Source organism: Haliotis rufescens, unplaced genomic scaffold (genome assembly GCF_023055435.1).
Source record: "Haliotis rufescens isolate VD_foot unplaced genomic scaffold, xgHalRufe1.0.p SCAF_14, whole genome shotgun sequence".
NCBI lineage: Eukaryota > Metazoa > Mollusca > Gastropoda > Lepetellida > Haliotidae > Haliotis > Haliotis rufescens.
In genome coordinates, this window is record NW_025963824.1 from 25550666 (window position 1) to 25572018 (window position 21353).

At 39.5% G+C, this 21353-nt stretch overlaps 1 protein-coding gene across 1 annotated transcript in view; it reads left to right on the forward strand.

Moving 5' to 3' along the window:
- LOC124131247 overlaps window positions 1–21130 on the forward strand; it is a 53105-nt gene extending 31975 nt beyond the window's left edge. Inside the window, exons 10-17 of the mRNA XM_046494371.2 lie at window positions 4787–4867; window positions 5657–5968; window positions 7616–7745; window positions 9228–9337; window positions 11248–11320; window positions 11957–12069; window positions 13047–13134; window positions 15433–21130. Coding sequence (XP_046350327.2) covers window positions 4787–4867; window positions 5657–5968; window positions 7616–7745; window positions 9228–9337; window positions 11248–11320; window positions 11957–12069; window positions 13047–13134; window positions 15433–15548 — 1023 coding nt within the window. The 3' untranslated portion in view covers window positions 15549–21130. The remainder of the gene's footprint in view (window positions 1–4786; window positions 4868–5656; window positions 5969–7615; window positions 7746–9227; window positions 9338–11247; window positions 11321–11956; window positions 12070–13046; window positions 13135–15432) is intronic.
- Window positions 21131–21353: the final 223 nt, after the last annotated feature.

The following is a 21353-nucleotide window of genomic DNA, read 5'->3' on the forward strand; positions in this document are numbered from 1 at the left end:
AATATTAGGGTTATAAAAAATTGGTTCAGTTAAAAAACTACTGAAAGATTCTGGCTTGATTTTCTTATCAAGCACTATAAATGACTGAAAACAACTTTTCCAAAACTCATTACTTATCAAAGATAATTTTCTTTCAAAAAACGTCACACCAAACTCACCAAGTTTACACAAATAAGGATATGTAGATTTAAATAGGTGCTTCCATTTTGGATCACCTGAGGACACAAGTCTCCTTATCCATGTGGCCTTAAGAGATGTTACATATGAAAAGATATTCACCATACCTAAGCCCCCTTGCTTAACAGGTTGACAAACTTTAATCCTCTTTACTTTGTCTCGTTTATCACTCCAAAGAAATTTAAAAAGCATAGCATTTAAAGTAACAAGAAAATCATTTGGGGGATCAGGCAGTGATAACAATAGATAATTGAGTTTTGAAATCAACAAGGATTTAATGATTGCCACCCTACCAATTGGTGTAACTATCCGTTTCATCCACCTATTCATAATCTGTTTTAACTCAAATAATTTGTCTTTAAAGTTCAACTGAACCATTTTTTTCAGATTTGTGCAAAATTTGACTCCTAGAATTCTATAGATATAATTGTTGCAGGGTATGTATGACAGTAATCTAGACTTGCAAGGGTTGTATTAGATATATTTGTTGCAGGGTATGTATGACAGTAATCTAGACTTGCAAGGGTTGTATTAGATATATTTGTTGCAGGGTATGCATGACAGTAATCTAGACTTGCAAGGGTTATATTAGATATATTTGTTGCAGGGTATGTATGACAGTAATCTAGACTTGCAAGGGTTGTATTAGATATATTTGTTGCAGGGTATGCATGACAGTAATCTAGACTTGCAAGGGTTGTATTAGATATATTTGTTGCAGGGTATGCATGACAGTAATCTAGACTTGCAAGGGTTGTATTAGATATATTTGTTGCAGGGTATGCATGACAGTAATCTAGACTTGCAAGGGTTGTATTAGATATATTTGTTGCAGGGTATGTATGACAGTAATCTAGACTTGCAAGGGTTGTATTAGATATATTTGTTGCAGGGTATGTATGACAGTAATCTAGACTTGCAAGGGTTGTATTAGATATATTTGTTGCAGGGTATGCATGACAGTAATCTAGACTTGCAAGGGTTATATTAGATATATTTGTTGCAGGGTATGTATGACAGTAATCTAGACTTGCAAGGGTTGTATTAGATATATTTGTTGCAGGGTATGCATGACAGTAATCTAGACTTGCAAGGGTTGTATTAGATATATTTGTTGCAGGGTATGCATGACAGTAATCTAGACTTGCAAGGGTTGTATTAGATATATTTGTTGCAGGGTATGCATGACAGTAATCTAGACTTGCAAGGGTTGTATTAGATATATTTGTTGCAGGGTCTGTATGACAGTAATCTAGACTTGCAAGGGTTGTATTAGATATATTTGTTGCAAGGTATGTATGACAGTAATCTAGACTTGCAAGGGTTGTATTAGATATATTTGTTGCAGGGTATGTATGACAGTAATCTAGACTTGCAAGGGTTGTATTAGATATATTTGTTGCAGGGTCTGTATGACAGTAATCTAGACTTGCAAGGGTTGTATTAGATATATTTGTTGCAGGGTATGCATGACAGACTGTTATCGTTCCATCACCAGAGTTTGATTGACCATCATCAACATTAAATAGTAAACATCAATGCCAGAGAAACAAGATTCAATTGGGCATGAAAGGCAAAATAGTGGTGCAAATATATAAATGGATCACTTAAAACCAGTGATGACACCAGGTGTTCGCAAAAAGCGTAAGAATATCCTGCCCAAATGGTAGCACCTGCTGCTCACACAATAGGATCGAAAGCATAATACGTAGGCATCAACATCAACATAAGCATGGCCATTAACATCAACATCACACATTAAAAAACACCTCACCATCAACATCACACATTAAAAAACACCTCACCATCAACATCACACATTAAAAACACCTCACCATCAACATCACACATTAAAAACACCTCACCATCAACATCACACATTTGTATCACAATAATTCTCTCCATCAACATCACACATTATTATCACAATATAGAGAATCTCACCCTCGTGTCTTTTTATGTCAAATATATCAACACAAGTTGGCAAAAATGGAAAACTCAGACTTGCCAAGGAATTTTCCACTTTTGTCAACGGGTGTTGATATATTTGATATCAAAAGACATAAGGGTGAGATTTTATTTATCATCCAACATCATTCTTCCATCATTTTTCAGTTTGTAGACAGTAGTAAGCAGTATCTTAAAGGGGCACTGATCTAACGCAATTCCCCGGGACTGGTTGTTGCCTTTGTTATTGTTTTTTCCCAGTGAGTACCCGGATGTTTAGCAGAAATCTAGACTAGTTCGCGACCTCTGCTGCGCCATTCGTAAGCGCATTAGTCACTTGAATGGGTAGTAATATAGAGGGCGTATGGTCACATTGATCAACAAAACGAAATACAGTTTTCGAGATAATAAGGAAATGTAGGTATCTTTGTGGTTAGCATCGATAATGGTGACGAAGTTTTGATAAGTCACTTGCTTGGTAATTTTGCGATTTTCGTTTACACTATTTTGACTTGCAACACAAAGTAAATATTTCACCTGAGCATTGCTTTTTGATAGTGTGTATATTTTTTACTGTCAAAATGTGTAACATTTTCAAATTTATTCAGCGCCTAAATATTCAGTTATTTAACAAAGTGACTGAAAAACATTTCCATCTGTATTATTATGATAACGAATTCCAAACATTTTGATGTTTAATGTCATCACCAAGAGACTGAAAATGTTACGTTGAAAAGTACATTTCTATGTTGTTTGGCTTCTAATCCTACATAATAATCTGTTGTGATGTTTGTAGGCCCTTTTGATCGTCTTAATCAATCTGGACAGATTTTTTAGTCAAAATGACTGAAATATTTACACATTTTATAAATTGCCTGAGAGAATTACATTTTGCAAATTGACGGTAATATATACACGCTTACAAGGGAAAAGGCCTGTGAAAACAACGTCTATCGCGCATTGAAGAATTTCCCAACCAAGACGTAGAGAAACAAGGACGAATCGGTTCAATGCTACAGCAAATGAAGGAAAACAAAATGCAAATACCATAATTACAACCTACCAAATTTATGTGTATAAATTTTAGGCAGCTTCCTTGTTCGAGGAATGTATCCGGGAATATCCACACAAAGGAACAATATCCCATTCGTCTGCAGCTGTACAAAGAAACCTATTCGATGTCACGTGTAACAATCACATATTTTAAAAGATATATATCGTTTCGGGATATTATAACCCGTGTTCGTTTCTCAACTGATCACTAGGATTGTTTCAGATGTTTCACATAGGTGTCAAGTCTCAAGGGTCAGCTGAGAAAGCCCACGTGACAACTATTTTCATAACGTCCACGGTTCCTAAAAAATCCATTGAGTGATAGATAACAATGATCAATCAATCAACGTATTATCAGTTCACCCTTTGAACAAAGTATGTTGTTTTTACATCGGCACTTCACGCAAGGATATGTGTGTATTCCCTTTGTTTTAGTAAACCTAGACATGTAAACACTCACTTTTGACATATCCACTGTGCAAGATAACAGTGATTAATCAATCAACGTATTTTCTGTTAATCCTTTGATGACTAGGAACGATCCGTTGATTTACAAAAAAAAGTAAATCAACTGATCATTCACCTCTTGCTGGTCTGCCACGTGCATATTACATAACACCCATTTCACCTCACTTCAAACCTGGATTTAGATTGAATAATTACCCCAGACACAATAAATGCCAAATGGGAACCTTTGTCAGGTAATCTATGTGGTGCTACCACTAATTGTACCTGTAATAAATTCATTAACTGAGCATCAAGTGAATGACGACAAATACACAAGTGTAGGGTTATGCGAGAAAACGTGGATGACAACAAGGGACTAGTAATCGTATTATCGACGCAATCCGAAAACCGAAAATGCTTTCACTGCATGGATACATTTTTAAGGGTTGACTATAACCATCTGGGGTATTTCCAAATGACGACATCCGATGAGCTCCGCCGTTCTTTTTGTCTGTTAGTTTAGGCTGAAGAAATTAATTAACATGCGCCCTTTGTCGAAATCTTTTTAGATCACAGTTAACAAATCAGTGTTTATGCAAAAATGCGAAAAACAAATATTGCCTCCAGCCTCCAAGTTTATTTAGCTGTCCTTGCAGACGGTAGCCCAGTCTCTGGTCACGCTCAGTTGCGTTGCGTATCATCCGGGTACTCACGGGGGGGAAAAACAATAACAAAGGCAACAACCAGTCCGGGGAATTGCGTTAGATCAGTGCCCCTTTAAGTGTAAAAGGTACTGCTAACAGCTTCAGTAGCAGAGCCATTTGTGATGTCATTGGATTGTCACATTGTAACCAATGATGTCACAATGTATATATCACTTGATCTCACCCAAGCGATATCAACTGTGGGAGCCAGTTGGGGATGATAAATGTTTTAGTTTCAGCTTCACCATCATCAACAGAAGCCTAACTGAATCACTATCAGCATCCCCATTAATCCTATATTTCCGACAGCAGGGAATCAGAACAGGCCAAGTTGCTTCACGAAAGAAATATTTTCAGTAAACTGGCTTCCTTGAGTGATGCTGATGAGTCCTGAAGTATTAACTCACCCACCTGTATGTGTTGTCTAAGTTCACTCAGAATGACCTCCCTTTTTTCAGCGTGTGTTGCGTGGGATGCCAGTGGATGTTTGGGCCAGTGTCACCCCGAATAACATGGTACAAGAGATCTACTTTCTCAAGGTAACCAGTTCTACTCCAGTCAGGGTTCCGCTGCACCAGACCATTATTTGTTCCCTCTTCAAGTTTAGGACCCTCATATCTCATATCTAATTACCTCACCACGTTCCCATTCTATTCTGAGCAATAACTTGAAAACCGTTCAATGTTTTTCAATGAAACTTGGAATCTGCTTTGCTCATCTGCTTAACTGGTGCCTTGATATTTTGAATTTTTTAAAATTAATTTCGTTATGTTTCTGTGGAAACAATTTCGACTAAGCCTCAAATGAGGGCAGGGTTTGTTTGAAAACCTTTCAACACTTTTCAGTGTTTTTCTATGAAACTTTAAATTTGTATTGCTTATTAGCTTAACTGATACCTTTTCATTTGAAATTTTTCTAAATTTTATTTTGTTTCATTTCCATGGGAACAATTTGAGCTTAGTTTCAAAGAACTCTAGGCTTCATTTAGAAAGCCATAACTCTCAATATTTTTTGGATGACATTTATTTATTCTATTATGATTCCACGCTTAGGTATAGTTCCTATACCTATGTCAAGCAAGAGTCACTGGCATAAGGATGGACCCGAAACATCACATCATAATAGAATAAGCAAGTTGCTGTCCATTAAATATCTTACCTTTACTGTTACTTACCAACTTCTAAAATGGCCAATCAAACAGTTCCCATCAAGCACCTGTTTGTGTACATTGTTTTCTTTTGTCTTTCCATCAAGCACCTGTTTGGATACATTGTTTTCTGTTCTCAATGTCTAGCACCTGTTTGTGGAGTTCTTTTTTGATTTTGCAGCAGGCATCTGTATCGGGCAAACCCACACCCCCATCTGTCATTTTAGGAATGTACTTCAAAAACATCACAGCTTATAATCTCGGGAAACCAATGAGTCAAGGTCAACCACAGCCAGGTCAAGGTCAAACTACACCAGGACAAGGTCAACCACAGCCAGGTCAAGGTCAACCACGTCCAGGACAAGGTCAACCACAGCCAGGTCAAGGTCAACCACAGCCAGGTCAAGGTCAACCTACACCAGGACAAGGCCAACCAAGTCCCAGTCCGCCACAAGGAGGTCCAGGATCAGGAAATAGCATTGGCTTACAAAGGGTGAGGATTGTTAAGTAACTACAATGACAATATACAGTGCAACCCTATTACTCCGGACCAGTCAGTCCCGAAGCCAGGCTTCCATGCAATTACTGAATTGCTACACAACATTAATTTTTTGTACAGTTTGCATCCATTTTTGTTCTCAAAATGGTGAGGCAGTCGACTCTATATTTAATAAAAATAATTTAAACTGTTCAAATCATCTGTGTATCCTCCCGCGAGTTTAACTGTTGTATGATGTGATTCAGAGGCCACTTGAATGTTGGTAGGAAGTAAAGGGGCGGTCAGGTAGCCTAATGGTTAAAGCGTTCGTCCCTCACGCCGAAGACCCGGGTTCGATTCCCGACATGGGTGACCCGTATAGATTCCGGGGTAGAATAGGTCTTCAGCAACCCATGCTTGCCGTAACAGGTGACTATGATTGTCGTAAAAGGCGACTAACGGGATCGGGTGGTCAGGCTCGCTGACTTGGTTGATGCATGTCATCGATCCCAATTGCGTGGATCGATGCTCATGATATTAATCACTGGATTGTCTGGTCGGGACTCGATTATTTACAGACCGCCATCATATAGCTGGAATATTGCCGAGTGCAGCGTTAAACAACAAACCAACCAACCAACCCGACATGGGTACAATATGTGAAGCCCATTTCTGGTGTCCCCTGCTGTGATATTGCTGGAATATTGCTAAAAGCGCCGTAAAACCATACTCACTGGTAGGAAGTAAGGAAATAACTGTACTATACACTATGGGTGTGCGGTATAACAGATGGAGGTTCATTCTTTCCATGATATAGACGCGTGAAGATATTAGTAGGGAATAGGTCTTCAGCAACCCATGCTTGCCGTAAAAGGCAACTATGCTTGTTGTAAGAGGCGACTAACGGGATCGGTTGGTCATTGTATCCCAATTGCATGGATCGATGCTCATGATGTCAATCACTGGATTGTCTGATCCAAACTTTATAATTTACAGACCACCGTCATATAACTGGATTATTGTAGTGTGACATTAAACAACAAACGAACAAATGCCAATGTAAACAACCAGGGGCAGTAACTCTATATCCACCTTCTCGCTGCCGCCGACTGCGCCCGACATTTTAACAGCACTTTAATCATTTGCTGACACTGACAATCACAGGGAACCCGACTATATGAGGCAGCAGTCAAAGTAATAGGTTGTTACCTCATATTGAAGCAAGACAGTTAGTTTTTCCATTATTATTTTGCAAGAATGACTTAGTTTTCAGGGGTTGGTCCACAAAGCAATCTTAGCGCTCACTGTCAAAGTAATAGGCTGTTACCTCATATTGAAGCAAGACAGTTAGTTTTTCCATTATCATTTTGCAAGAATAACTTAGTTTTTAGGCGTTGTTCCACAAAGCAATCTTAGCGCTCACTGTCAAAGTAATAGGCTGTTACCTCATATTGAAGCAAGACAGTTAGTTTTTCCATTATTATTTTGCAAGAATGACTTAGTTTTCAGGGGTTGGTCCACAAAGCAATCTTAGCGCTACGACTGTCTTAAATCTATGTGAAAGTATGGGAGTGATCATCTTAGCGTTACAATCGCTTTGTGGAACAGGTCCCTGGTAAAATGTAGTTTAGAGGCGTTTGATGATGTCTTTTCTTTCACAAGAACCCCCCGGAGAAGTTTGTGAGCGTGTTCAACTTCCACGTGGGCCACCCTGACGTGGACGTGTTCGACATCCGCCCTTGTTACCAGGAGACAGCACAGAGGAGTCTGTACATGACCTTCAAAATCTCAGGTAACACACCTCACTGATGGCGGATCCTTAGGGGATAGAGCTGCCCAACCCTCAAGATGCTGACCTAGCTTGTGTTTGGATCACTTTGTTACTTAGGGTAGGGTGTGCACCCTGTGGGTCAGAATAGATCTCCTGGCACTCAGGGGATTGTGGGTCAGAATAGATCTCCTGGCACTCAGGGGATTGTGGGTCAGAATAGATCTCCTTGCACTCAGGGGATTGTGGGTCAGAATAGATATCCTTTCACTCAGGGGATTGTGGGTCAGAATAGATGTCCCAATACTCGAGGGATTGGGGGTCAGACTAGATCTCCCAATACTCGAGGGATTGTGGGTCAGAATAGATCTTCTTGCACTCAGGGGATTGTGGGTCAGAATAGATATCCTTGCACTCAGGGGATTGTGGGTCAGTATAGATGACCCAATACTCAAGGGATTGTGGGTCAGACTAGATCTCCCAATACTCAAGGGATTGTGGGTCAGAATAGATATCCTTGCACTCAGGGGATTGTGGGTCAGACTAGATCTCCCAATACTCGAGGGATTGTGGGTCAGTATAGATCTCCTTGCACTCAGGGGATTGTAGGTCAGAATAGATGTCCCAATACTCGAGGGATTGTGGGTCAGAATAGATCTCCTTGCACTCAGGGGATTGTGTGTCAGTATAGATGTTCTTGCACTCAGGGGATTGTGGGTCAGAATAGATCTCCTTGCAGGTCAGAATAGATCTCCTTGCACTCAGGGGATTGTGGGTCAGAATAGATCTCCTTGCAGGTCAGAATAGATCTTCTTGCACTCAGGGGATTGTGGGTCAGAATAGATCTCCTTGCACTCAGGGGATTGTGGGTCAGAATAGATCTCCCAATACTCGAGGGATTGTGGGTCAGAATGGGTCTCCCAATACTTGAGGGAATGTGGGTCAGAATGGGTCTCCCAATACTTGAGGGATTGTGGGTCAGAATAGGTCCCCAGTACCCCATGCTTGTCTCTCCTTCAATTGTGACAGACCACCTCTGTAGTCTAGTGACAGAGCTTTTTCTTTGAGTGGTAAAGGTCGGTGGCATCATCATACCAAAGACATTAAAAGATGGTATTTTTTGTTACCCTGCCTGACGATCAGCAACAAGGACTGATCGGCTTGAAGTCAGTACACTGTGTCTGAGTGGGGTATTCATGTTAAACTGCAGCATGGTATCTCAGTTGGCTAGAACAAAAAAAATAGTTTTGGTCCAGACACGCATGCACATCGATGTCTGTTTAACGGTCTTGAATGATATGTTTAACCCTATTTCACTTACCTCACCTCACCCAACATAACAATTTTTAGAATTTTGGGGGTAATACAAAGTATTTATTCAAATCTTTTTCCACCAAAAACATATAAGCCAAGAGATTATGGACTTTGCATTGGCTGTCTAAGTGACAAAATGTGATACACACAAGTTCCAAGTGTTTTTAAAAGAGGATATGTGTCTGTTGTCAGGAAGCTACTCTCAGGATGTGTACGGACACAAGTCCATCTTCTTCCCTCCTCTCAGGACCAAAATGGCGCTCAGTGCAAATGTCTCCCTCATCAGGATCGCCGACATCAAGGTGAGATTAATGTCACAGTAAGGCCACAATTTTTTTCACTAACTTTACAGATAGGTAGGTAATAATTTCAATTCAAATTTAGTTTTTAGTTTTTAGTTTTCTCAACTTCAGGTCGGCTGGTATATAATAAATAAAAATGGTTTAATGTTGGAGGGGAGCCTGCACCTAAGTTGTTTTAAGCAGTTCAAACCTCACGAATCAAGCCGAGTACTGTTTTATCCTATCAATTTCAAGAAAGACAAACTTTGTTTTGACTCCAATATTTCATTTATGTCATCTTCAGTGGATATTTGCTTAGAAAATATTTTTTGGTGCAATGTGCTATTAGCTTATTGGCAGGATTAAAAAAGTAGCAGATTCAGGAAAGAAATATTCCATTTCAACCAAAAATACAATCGGCAGATCCTTTAAGCAAGTAAAAGCAAGTATGGTCTTAGTACACAGATAAAATTGGGGGGCACATTTCACCCAGTGGTCTGAGGCACTTGCTGTCAAGAATTGTCTCCCTTAGGCATGTCAGGAGCCTATGGTCAGGAGCCTATGGTCTGAGTCTGAGTCTCAGATTGGTTTGTCTGGACTGTACATGTCAGGGCTTGATTTAAGAAACTTGTTTTAACTTGCACCGAGTGCATGTTGACGTGAAAGAGTACCTGCACTAGACAAAACCAGGTTGCACCCTGGTCTCATAGGTTTATTAAAATTGAAACAAAGATGCATAAACTAGTCTAAATAAATAAAATCTCAAACCTTTGATGACTGTGTCATGTTTCATGAACTACACATAAAACAAAGGACACACCGCGATATAACTGGAATACTGTTAAAAGCGGTGTTAAACCCAACTCACTCACTACACATAAAACGGTGATGGTAAATAAAACTTAGAGCTATTGAGTGTGTTCAAAAATCGATGTTGTGAGTACATGTAAGAGTTAGTCAGACAAACATTTGAAATTTTTTAAATGGACTTGGTCCATGTAGACTCAAGTATTCGGTTGCATTTTTCAATTATAGGTTGCACTGGTGCATGTTTTATATAGCTAAGTCAAGCCCTGCTTGAACTCACTGGTTTCACACTATTGTTGCTCACAATATTGATCACTGGATTGTCTGGTCCAGACTGAATTGTTAAGAGGCTGTCGTCATATAGCTGGAATATTATGCAACAACCATACATGGTTAGATATGGACAACAGCTAACTGTGGATGAGGACCCTTGTGATTGCATATTCCCGGGAAAGGGAGTTAACTGACTATAAAAGTCTAGTTTCCACCCTTGCTGAACTAGGCTGGAATTCCTGGGCTCAATAGTAGCGCCACCAGTGGCTATCACGAGTTATGTCCCTTCTATGCCTCTCCTATGGACCAATCAGATTCAACATCTCGTATCACTTGCATTTGTTCAAACGAAATGGCGGCACCCAGTCAAGACGATCTGACTATCGATAATCAAGATCTATATTGTGATAAAACAGGTCTTACACCGCAAAGTGCATCAAATCGCGTGAGCACCTTGAGAAAAACTGGTTGCGCTACGATCGAGTCTGGAAATTCCAGCCTAGTTCGGCAAGGGTGGAAACTGGACTTTTACAGTCAGTTAACTCCCATGCCTTGGGGTGATGTTGTGATTGAAGCATTGCTACGCCAAGACCTTAGGTTCCATTCTCTACAGCGGTAGTATGTGTGGAGGCCATTCCTTGGGTCCCCACTGTGATGTTACTGGAATGTTTACGTACTGAACATAAAAGGTTAGGGATCATGAATATTTTGGGGATATTTTTATGAAATTGTGTGCGACAAAAAAAAATGTCCCAAAAATTATTTATGAAACCATGACTATATTGCTGAAGACAGCATACAATGCACGTGCTGCCGATGTTTAAGAGAGGTAACTCTGCTGTGTGTTCCAGGTGAGACAAGATGATGACAGTGACAAGAAGCTGATCGTGTCATTCACCCTGTTGGACAAGGCCCCAATCAAAGGTACAGTTAACATTTGTACTTCAAGGCTAAAATAACTAAAAGATGTTGTTAATCCATGTGCATCGTATGATGTGACTCACTTGAGTATTGGGGGGCAAGGATGGGCCAGTCGTCTAAGGCCCCGCGATTCACTGTGCAGAGTTGCGTCCCTTGGGCACACCAGAAACCTATGATTGGGGTTTCGAATCCCGGTTCGCCCCGATTATGTTTCTAGGTTTGTCAGCACCATACCCGTGCTCGTGATCACTGAAGTGGTAAACGTCTGAGACCTGCATCACTTCGGGCTTTCCTCCCACAATAAGCTGACACGCCGTGATATAACTGGAATACTGATAAAAGCGGTGTTAAACCCAACTCACTCACTCACTCTTAGGTAAGATGAGTGAGTGTAGATGCTTCTGTCAACAAACAGTACTGCAACTCTTTTGTCATAAATATTTGTGTGTCATATTTGTAATAAATGTTTGTCAGATATTTGTGATAACTGTGTATCAGGTGTTTGTAATCAATGTTTCTGTGGCAAATGTTTGTTATCAATGTTTGTCAGATATTTGTGATGACTGTGTTTCTGATTTTTATTAATACATATTTGTGTATCGGATGTTTGTAACAAATGTTTGTGTTTCTGCCGACCAGGAAGTGTGGCCGATCCACCCAAGGAGACTTCTCTGGAACACGCCCACCACCTCATCATGCTGTCCGCTGCAAACGGCATCGCCTTCGCCGTCCCCTACCCCATACACTCCAAGGTCGGTATACCTCTTGAGGATTCCGGGTTAGATTAGTCCAACAACCTAGCAGACTCTGTGATATTAAGAAAGGAATCTAATATAGAATCCAGAATGATATGGCAAGTGCTGAGATTAAGTATTGTTCTGGGCTCCATTTGGATTTGATTTTATATTTTGAAGATACTTGTCGTAAGAGACGATTATGCTTGTCGTAAGAGGTGACTGTGCTTGCCGTAATAGGCGACTAACAGGATCTGTTCCAGACTTTATTTATTTACATATAGCTGAGATGTTTCTGAGTGTGGCGTTTAACAACAAACAAACAAATATTGTAAGAGGGTCTTTGTTGGTCTTGTAAGTCACATATTGGTTACTTTTTATGTAATTATCTTTATCTTTGGTCAGGGTGGCGTTAAACGACAAACAAACAATTAGTATGCCGACTTGCTCTACATGTTTAAGTAAAGTGCCGGGCAAGTTGGAAATATAGAAGCTGTTCACCCAACATTGAGTGGGTACCGGGTAGGATGAGATGGTAATGTGAGTGCTAACCTTCTGGCACCTCACAGGCACCTTGGGTTGTATACTCCCCAGGGAGCTGAGATTGAAAATCGGGTGGACGCTAATCCATTGACCAGGGTAACAATAATGTAAAGCTATCCACTTAGTGAATGGACTTTGGAATTGGGCTTTTTTTAATTCAAATTTAGGGTTGGTCGGGTAGCCTAGTGGTTAAAGCGTTCGCTCGTCATACTGAAGACCTGGGTTCGATTCACGACATGGGTACAATGTGTGAAGCCCATTTCTGGAGTCCCCCGCCGTGATATTGCTGGAATATTGCTAATAGCGGCGTAAAACCATACTCACTCACTCACTCACTTAATTCCAATTTAGGTCTCTTAATGCCATTTCCTGAATCTTGGGGCCTGAACATCTGCCGATGAAGGTGCCTTGGTAAACCCCTGTTAAAGTATTGTCTGTTTCTGTCATTGCAGATATTTACTGTGCACACATACTCCATGACATCAAACGCGTCCCCACCCGTGACGACGGCTGTTGAGTCCGGCCTCTCCTACAGCCCAGGTAAAGTCCGTAAGATAATACTCCAAGCATTTATCTTGGAACCTGAAGTAAAATTGGATGAGAAAACATTATTTTGATCAAAATGGGGCTTTTCTTTATGTCATTATTTCCACATTGGATTCAGTGTAATAATGTAAAGATTAAGCTTGAATGCCTTTTGTCTTTTTTTGGTGAAAAGTTAGGTCTACAAATCCATTACAATCTGTGAGACCCATGAAGATGCGGGGTGGAATAGGTCTTCAGCAACCCATGCTTGCCGTAAAAGGCGAATATGCTTGTCATAAAAGGTGACTAACGGGATCGGGTGGTAAGGCTCGCTGACTTGGTTGATACATGTCATCGATCCCAATTGCGTGGATCGATGCTCATGATATTAATCACTGGATTGTCTGGTCCAGACTCGATTATTTACAGACTGCCGTAATACAGCTGGAATATTGCTGAGTGTGGCGTTAAACAACAAACCAAACCAAAACTACCCGTGAAAATCCAGGTAAGAGTTGGTCTCTAGCAACCCATTCATTGTCGTCAGAGGCAACTAACGGGATCGGGTGGTCAGGGTCACTGACTTGGTTGATGCATGTCATTGTATCCCAATTACATGGATCGATGTTCATGATGTCAATCATTTGATTGTCTGGTCCAGACTCGATTATTTACAGACCACCATCGGGTAACTCAGTGGTTAATGTGTTGGTTCATCACAATGAAGATACGGTTCTATTCCCCATAAGGGGGCACGGGTGGCCCAGTCGTCTAAGGCGCCGCGATTCGCTGTGCAGAGTTGCGTCCCTTGGGTACGCCAGAAACCTATGATTGTGGGTTCAAATCCCGGTTCGCCCCGATTATGTTTCTAGGTTTGTCAGCACCATACCCGTGCTCGTGGGTTTCACCGAAGTGGTAAACGTCTGAGACCTGCATCACTTCGGGCTTTCCCCCCACATTAAGCTGACACGCCGTGATATAACTGGAATACTGATAAAAGCGGTGTTAAACCCAACTCACTCACTCACTCACTCACTCACTCACTCACTCACTCACTCACTCACTCACTCACTCTATTCCCCATAGGACTACAGTGTGGGAAGCCATTCCCTCAACCATCATATCACTGAAGTATAACTGAATGTACAACTGAAGTTTCTCACTTACTTATAAACCTATTCATTGGGATCGCTATTAAGTAAGAGACTTCTTTCTATAGGCATTAAAACCTATTGTGAGGTTTTACTTTCCAGTCGGGTTAAATCTCATAAACAGGGACGTTGTAATGTCCCTGGGATTTTATATAATATCCCAGGGATTTTATAGGATATTCAAGTCATATTTGCTATAATATCCCAGGGATTTTATATAATGTCCTGGGTATTTTATTAATGCAACTTCCGTTCAGATTGTAACATGTAATGAAATGTAAAATCAAATGACAAATGTTTTTTTTATATTCCCGAGGATCGAACTCGCAACCTTCATATCTGTAGCCCAGTGAGTGTACCACTTGGTTTTTCCCTCTCCCCAGGACATGCTCTGTCTACCAAAACCTTGTAAGCGTGTTTTCTCCAATACATACTCACTGAATCCACGCCACTGAATTCATATTCTGCCACCCTGTGCAATGCCACCCTACCCCCACCCTACCCCCACCCTACCCCCACCCCTCTACAGTACATATCTTAATTGTTAGCATTACTCCCAACTCCACAGCATAGAATCCTAATAAAAAATATTTAGAAGTTTTGAGTATATCTATGAGTAGTGGTGGGTGTAGGTCTGACCTTCATATTGCAGTTTATTGCCACAATGAGTCCTGGTTTGTCATCAGTATCACAACATATTGCATGTGCTTTTCATTTAATTTGTCATGAACTGGAATGAAAATGGAGGCATACACCAGACTTCCCCTGCACATTTTGCCCAACTCTGCAGTCTTCCGCCATTTTGTTAGATGTTGCTATGGTAACAACGCATGTGTAATTGGCACCACTCACTTAAAACCCACTGACTTACTCAACATGTTAAGAGCAGGTACACTATCTCTCACACTCACTCATTCACTCACATTCACACACTCACTCACACTCACTCATACTCTCTCACTCACTCACATTCACACACTCACACACACTCTCACTCACTCACTCACTCACTCACTCACTCACTCACTCACTCACTCACTCACACTCACTCACTCAACATGATGTAAACTCAAACCCTACCTACCCCAAGGTTCTGGAGCTCACCTGAATTTCTGGGCGTGTTATCCAAGGGTTAAACCATGTGGCCTGCTCCTTGTTCCAGGGTCTATGGCGGGGCTCGGGATCGGTATGATCATCTTCGGCACCATCATCGGGCTCCTAATCGCCTTCATCGTCTACCGCCGCATCTACACTGAAGTGCCCTACGAGAGGAACTAGACAACATTGTCAGGATATCTGCAAAATGATTATTTTACTGCCATTTTACAATAATGTTATGATCCATCCTTGGTTTTACCCGGGTCTATCTATTTACGAGTCTTTTGATTTCCAAGCCTAATTGGGGTGGTCGGGCAGCCTAGTGGTTAAAGCGTTCGCTCGTCACGCCGAAGACCCGAGTTCGATTCCTGACATGGGTACAATTTGTGAAGCCCATTTCTGGTGTCCCCCGCCGTGATATTGCTGGAATATTGCTAAAAGCGGCGTAAAACCATACTCACTCACTCACTCCAAGTCTAATTTGACAAAAAAGTCAACTATTGACGCTCTGAACTTTTGTGTAGTAATTCAAACAGCCAAACTATTTTGTCTGCTCCAGGACTCAGTGGAAATTATTTGCATCCATTCTGAATTTGTATGTGTTAGAGATGCAGTATTTTGCGTCTGGTCAAACCCTGTACCAGCCCATTGCTGTGATTCATTACTTTAACTACCTGTCACATGGTTAGGGGGGCTGTAACGATCACTTTGTCATGATATCTTTATAGTAAGGTCGTGATACGACTCATAACACAATACCAAGGTCACAATACGATGCATGATACGAAAGAAATAAAAACAAATCAATTTTCTTCAGGTTTTACCAGAGGAGAAAATTATCAGTAGAGTTGGTCCACAGCAACCTATTCCTGTCACTGGAGCCAAGTATCCGGGGTAGAATAGGTCTTCAGCATCCCATGCTTGCCGTAAAGACGACTGTCGTAAGAGGTGACTAATGGGATCGGGTGGTCAGGCTCGCTGACTTGGTTCATGCATGTCATTGTATCCCATTTGTGTGGATCGATGCTCATGATATCAATCACTGGATTGTCTTGTCCAGACTCGATTATTTGCAGACCGCCGTCATATAGCTGGAATATTGCTGAGTGCGGTGTTAAACAACAAACAAACAAGCAAACAAGAGGATCAATCAGAAACTGGCTTCACATTTAAAACTGTGTCACAAGGTATTTTGAAAAAAAAATAACATGTGCCTTAAAGTGTGCCTCAAAGGCACTGGGACCTTATTTTAACCATGCCATTATGAATTTTTCTGTACCATTGACACTGTAACATTCACAGAAGGAACATTGAACCAGGTTGTACCCCTGATATCTTCAAAGTACTTGATGTACAAGGCATCCAACACAAAAACTATTGTTTGATTAGTTGTATGTACATTTGATATCAATACTATATAAACAAAAGAGAGTTCTTTTAGCCATGTCACTGCGAACATAATGCTGAGGTGGTGTTAAATTTTAACAGTCGATTGAATCTTGTTTCTACTCCCTTGAAGAGTTCCTGCTTAAAGAAAGGGAGATAATTCCACGTTACCCGAGTTGAGTGAATGAAAATTGTACGAATGAAGCTGTACTTCTATATATACATCTGAAAATAGCTAAACACCTCTTGCAATATATTTCAATATAAAATAGTATTTTTTTTAAATTGTATACTGTATTTATTTTCTATGATGCCTTGTAATTGTTCCATGGCAATAGCATTTGACTACCTTTCATCAGCAGCCTCTGGTTTTGGAATCGTGAGATGTGACTCACTACTTGACAGAAGGGGCACTTGGGGCCCAGTCGTCTAAGGTGCCACAAATGGCTTTTCAGAGTAGACAGAACCATATGATCGTGGGTTCAAAATCCTGGTTCACCCTCATTATATTGTTTGTATATAACAATTACCCATACCCGTGCTTGTGGGTTTTACCAAAGTGGTAAACGTCTTAGACCTGCTTCCCTTTCATCCTGTGATATTACTGGGATACTTATCAAAACAGAGTTAAAAACCACTCACTCACTCACTCACTCTTTGCATAATATAATATGACTCAGTACTTGACACAATCTGGAACATGTCAGCAGGCATTGGAAATTTCTCATTTTCAAAATGAAATAAATCTTGTGTACATTTTTCCATATGCATGGAAGTTAAAATGAAACTGGATTGATGCTTATGATGTCAATCACTGGATTGTCTGTTCCAGACTCGATTGTTTACAGACCACCATCATATAGCTGGAATATTACTGAGTGTGGCGTTAAACAACAAACAAACAAATAATATGAAAGTGTTGGATTGGTGCTTGACATTCCTCCAGGTGTACATACAAATGTGACCCCCCAGGAGAAAGGGACCTAGGATACTATTGTGCTGTATAATCATAAAAGACGTTTGACGTCAACTTATTGAAGCTTATGAATTGTATTTTTGTGGCACTGAGATACTGTAGTTTTAAAATGTAAGTATAATGTAATATATAATGTGATTTTTCACCCATAAGGTTCCTTATCTCATGGTGGGTCACAAATATTCTCCATTTGACCCATGTCATTAACTGGTGTACATATTTTCCCTCATTTTATATTCTTCTACAGCAATAACATGTTCACATTTTGATACTAAAATGTAATTGGAATAGCAAAAAAAATCAAAATAAAACTGTAGAATGATATTGTGAAGTTATTGTAGTATCTTGACAATGATGATGCTATTGTCCTAGTGCTAATATGATGTCAGTGTTCTGACAATTTATACACCTCAAAAGAAGTTCAGTACAGATTAAAGAAATATGAAAGAATTTGGTGTTTTCTAAGTTCCAGTTACATTTGTAGTTGTAGTTGCAGGGTATAATGTGGAGATTCACAATCTCGTTCAAATTAAATTTTTTACTCCTATATTCGACCTCTCTGCGTAAATATCTGACGACCAGTTCAAAGGTCACACAGAGCTCCAGATAAGCTTTTGGTGTTGTGGGTATTTTACCCATGCATTTTAAAATCATTGGGTATCAGTAATTCTATCTGGGTATTCAAATTTCTGTTACCCACTTGTTTTTACACATGTTGGTATTTAAGTTAAATATTTAAAAACACTATGTTCTAGTCCCTGCAAACTGGTGTCGTGTGCGTTCGAGAGCTTCACAGGACTCAAAAATACCACGATACTTCCACAAGAAAGTGTGATGGCAAATGATCATGATGTAACTGTCATCGTGGAGTTTGGCAAGGTTGACGGAATGCCCGTTTATAATTTCAAAATAAGTTGCTGATTTGCTAATCGAATACTCAGGGTAAATTCACAATATTTTGATGATACGCACAAGTTTTATTTTTGTAGCTTATCTGTAATGTCCGTTAATGTATTTGATACGCTAGGATTTTATTTTACTGCATATTTCTGCATTTCTGATGCATATTTTACGCAGATACGCAGCTAATCTGGAGCTCTGTCACATCAGGTGAACTTTGACCCCCAACCTGAATGAAGTATGCATGGATTATGGAGCCAATCAGCTGTCAGCTTTTTATACAATTAGGCTCTGTTTATTTACCATCTCGATTCATATCTTAACAAAGGAAAACCCCAGAACACAAATATTCCACTGATAGTATTCCCTTTTGGATATAGAAACTGTGGTGCTCAGAAACGACAGGGTGTTTAAAAATCCACAATGTAGTAACATGGCCTTTATTATTGTGCATTTGGAACTGCCCATTAATGTTTATTTTTGAGACACAGAAATCTTTTCTGCTGCTCTGAAAGTTTACCTGGCAGCCTCCTATGGAGATCTTCTTCCAGGAAAGTGTCACATCAGAGTGTAACCTGATGTAACAGAAATACTGTTTTAAGCAGTGTTTAACCATCAACATCTTTAGAGTGTAACCTGATGTAACAGAAATACTGTTTTAAGCAGTGTTTAACCATCAACATCTTTAGAGTGAAATCTGATGTAACAGAAATACTCTTTTAAGCAGTGTTTAACCATCGACATCTTTAGAGTGAAATCTGATGTAACAGAAATACTCTTTTAAGCAGTGTTTAACCATTGACATCTTTAGAGTGAAATCTGATGTAACAGAAATACTCTTTTAAGCAGTGTTTAACCATCAACATATTTTCCAACATTTTATTTTTTATAATTTTATTCTTCATCTCAAACAACGTCACATGATGACAGAGATTTACAACCATGAGGTGAAATGTTTAAAATGTATGCTGAATATTTGCAGATGCTAATAACATGACCATCAAGTTGGTGGTTGACGATACATTTTGTATACAACAGCATTTAGCAATCCCTGTCAACAAGGGAATGTCAGAGTTAGTTTCAGCTGAACAAGTGTACCTGGTAAGCAGTCAGTCTCTGTGCATACAACAATTTCAACTCAACTAATTTTAATTTTTATAAATTAAATTATGTTAGGCAAGACACTTTTGTTTTTGGTTTACGGGGTTTTATTCCCCACATTTAGTTTGATAGGTTCTGAAAAATTATTTTTCATTTATTCCAATTTCAAATATTTTTGTTGATTTCCTTAAAATGTTAAGTAGCAATGAAAAGAAAACGTGGAAGTTTTTTTTTATGTGTTTTAACAGGTTTTAATTTTGTTATTTTAGATAATTTATTTATATTAATATTGACAGTAAATTAGTTGGGTTTTTTTTAACATTTTGCTTATTTCTGGTCGGAGTAGAAAAACACTAATTTTTGCTTTCTTTCACATTTCAATTTTTTTATTTAGTCTTCCATTTCATTTAATTAAGCAGTCTTTGGACATTTTACTTTCCAATATTATTCAGAATATCTTGCCAGTACAAATAACAAACGAGCAGTTTGCTATTGGTACTGAGGTCCTAAAACAGAATTACGTGCTCTACAGATGATGAAACTTACGAAAAATCCTTGTGAACTTAGCGTTTTGGTCAGTAGTGTTTCTGGGGCAACGGAAGAATTTCCACTAAACAGGGGGTTCACCTAGAGTTCATGCTCAAGGTGCATTATTGACCCAGTCACTCTTGAGCCAACCTTCCACCCCTGCTCTTGTCATGGACTGCTCCGATTATGCATATATCTGCGAGTTCAGTTGACAGGTGATTTTTCTTAAGTTTGTGTAGTAGTAGATAATTATTTCCAGAGAAACTGTTAGATGTGGGCTTTTTGGATCATTTAACTTCTACAGTTTTTATCAAATCGGAGGATCAAATGTGGTATCGTTAATAATAATAAGCATAATAGTCCACTTGGAAAACCACAACTCCACAGCAATGTAATCACGAAGTTGTACATTCTTATTACCCACATCAATGGCTCAGAGTGGGCTCGAGTTTCATTCTCAGCTCAATGGGGAGTATATTTAGTAAGCATTCAGATCGGACATTGGTAAGTTGTTTCAGAGGACTGACTTGATTGTTTTTGGTTTCATTCATCACAAGTGACACATATGTGCACAAGTTCATGTTCCCTTAATTATTCTCAAACCACTATGTGAAAATCGATTTCGGAGAATATTAACTTGTGATGATCAACTATAACAAATTCATCAATATATGATGGAATTATTAAGTTTCAGATGAGCCTGTGGTATATTTTTCTGAAATACAAGGTTATATATTGAACAAAACTGATGTGACTTGACACATTCCATTTGTTAACTGAATGATAAAAAATGTTTTTTGTACAAGTTAATGTTTTTGTGTTGTTTTATGAAGAATTACATTTTTCAGAATAAAAGGAAATAGATTTGAAATATTAGTTTGTAATTGATTCCATTCATGAAATTCCATATAAAATTCTGGTTCTCCATTCATTGAGGACATCTGTGATATAACTGAAACGAAGTCCAAATTACGCTCGTCGTATTTTCAGAATTAAATATCCGCCCTTGAACGCTCAATATCGCCCTCAAATCTCAAAACAGATGGGGCTCGTCGCCCATTCGAACTGATCGAAGGGAGGTAACTCCGTGTGGA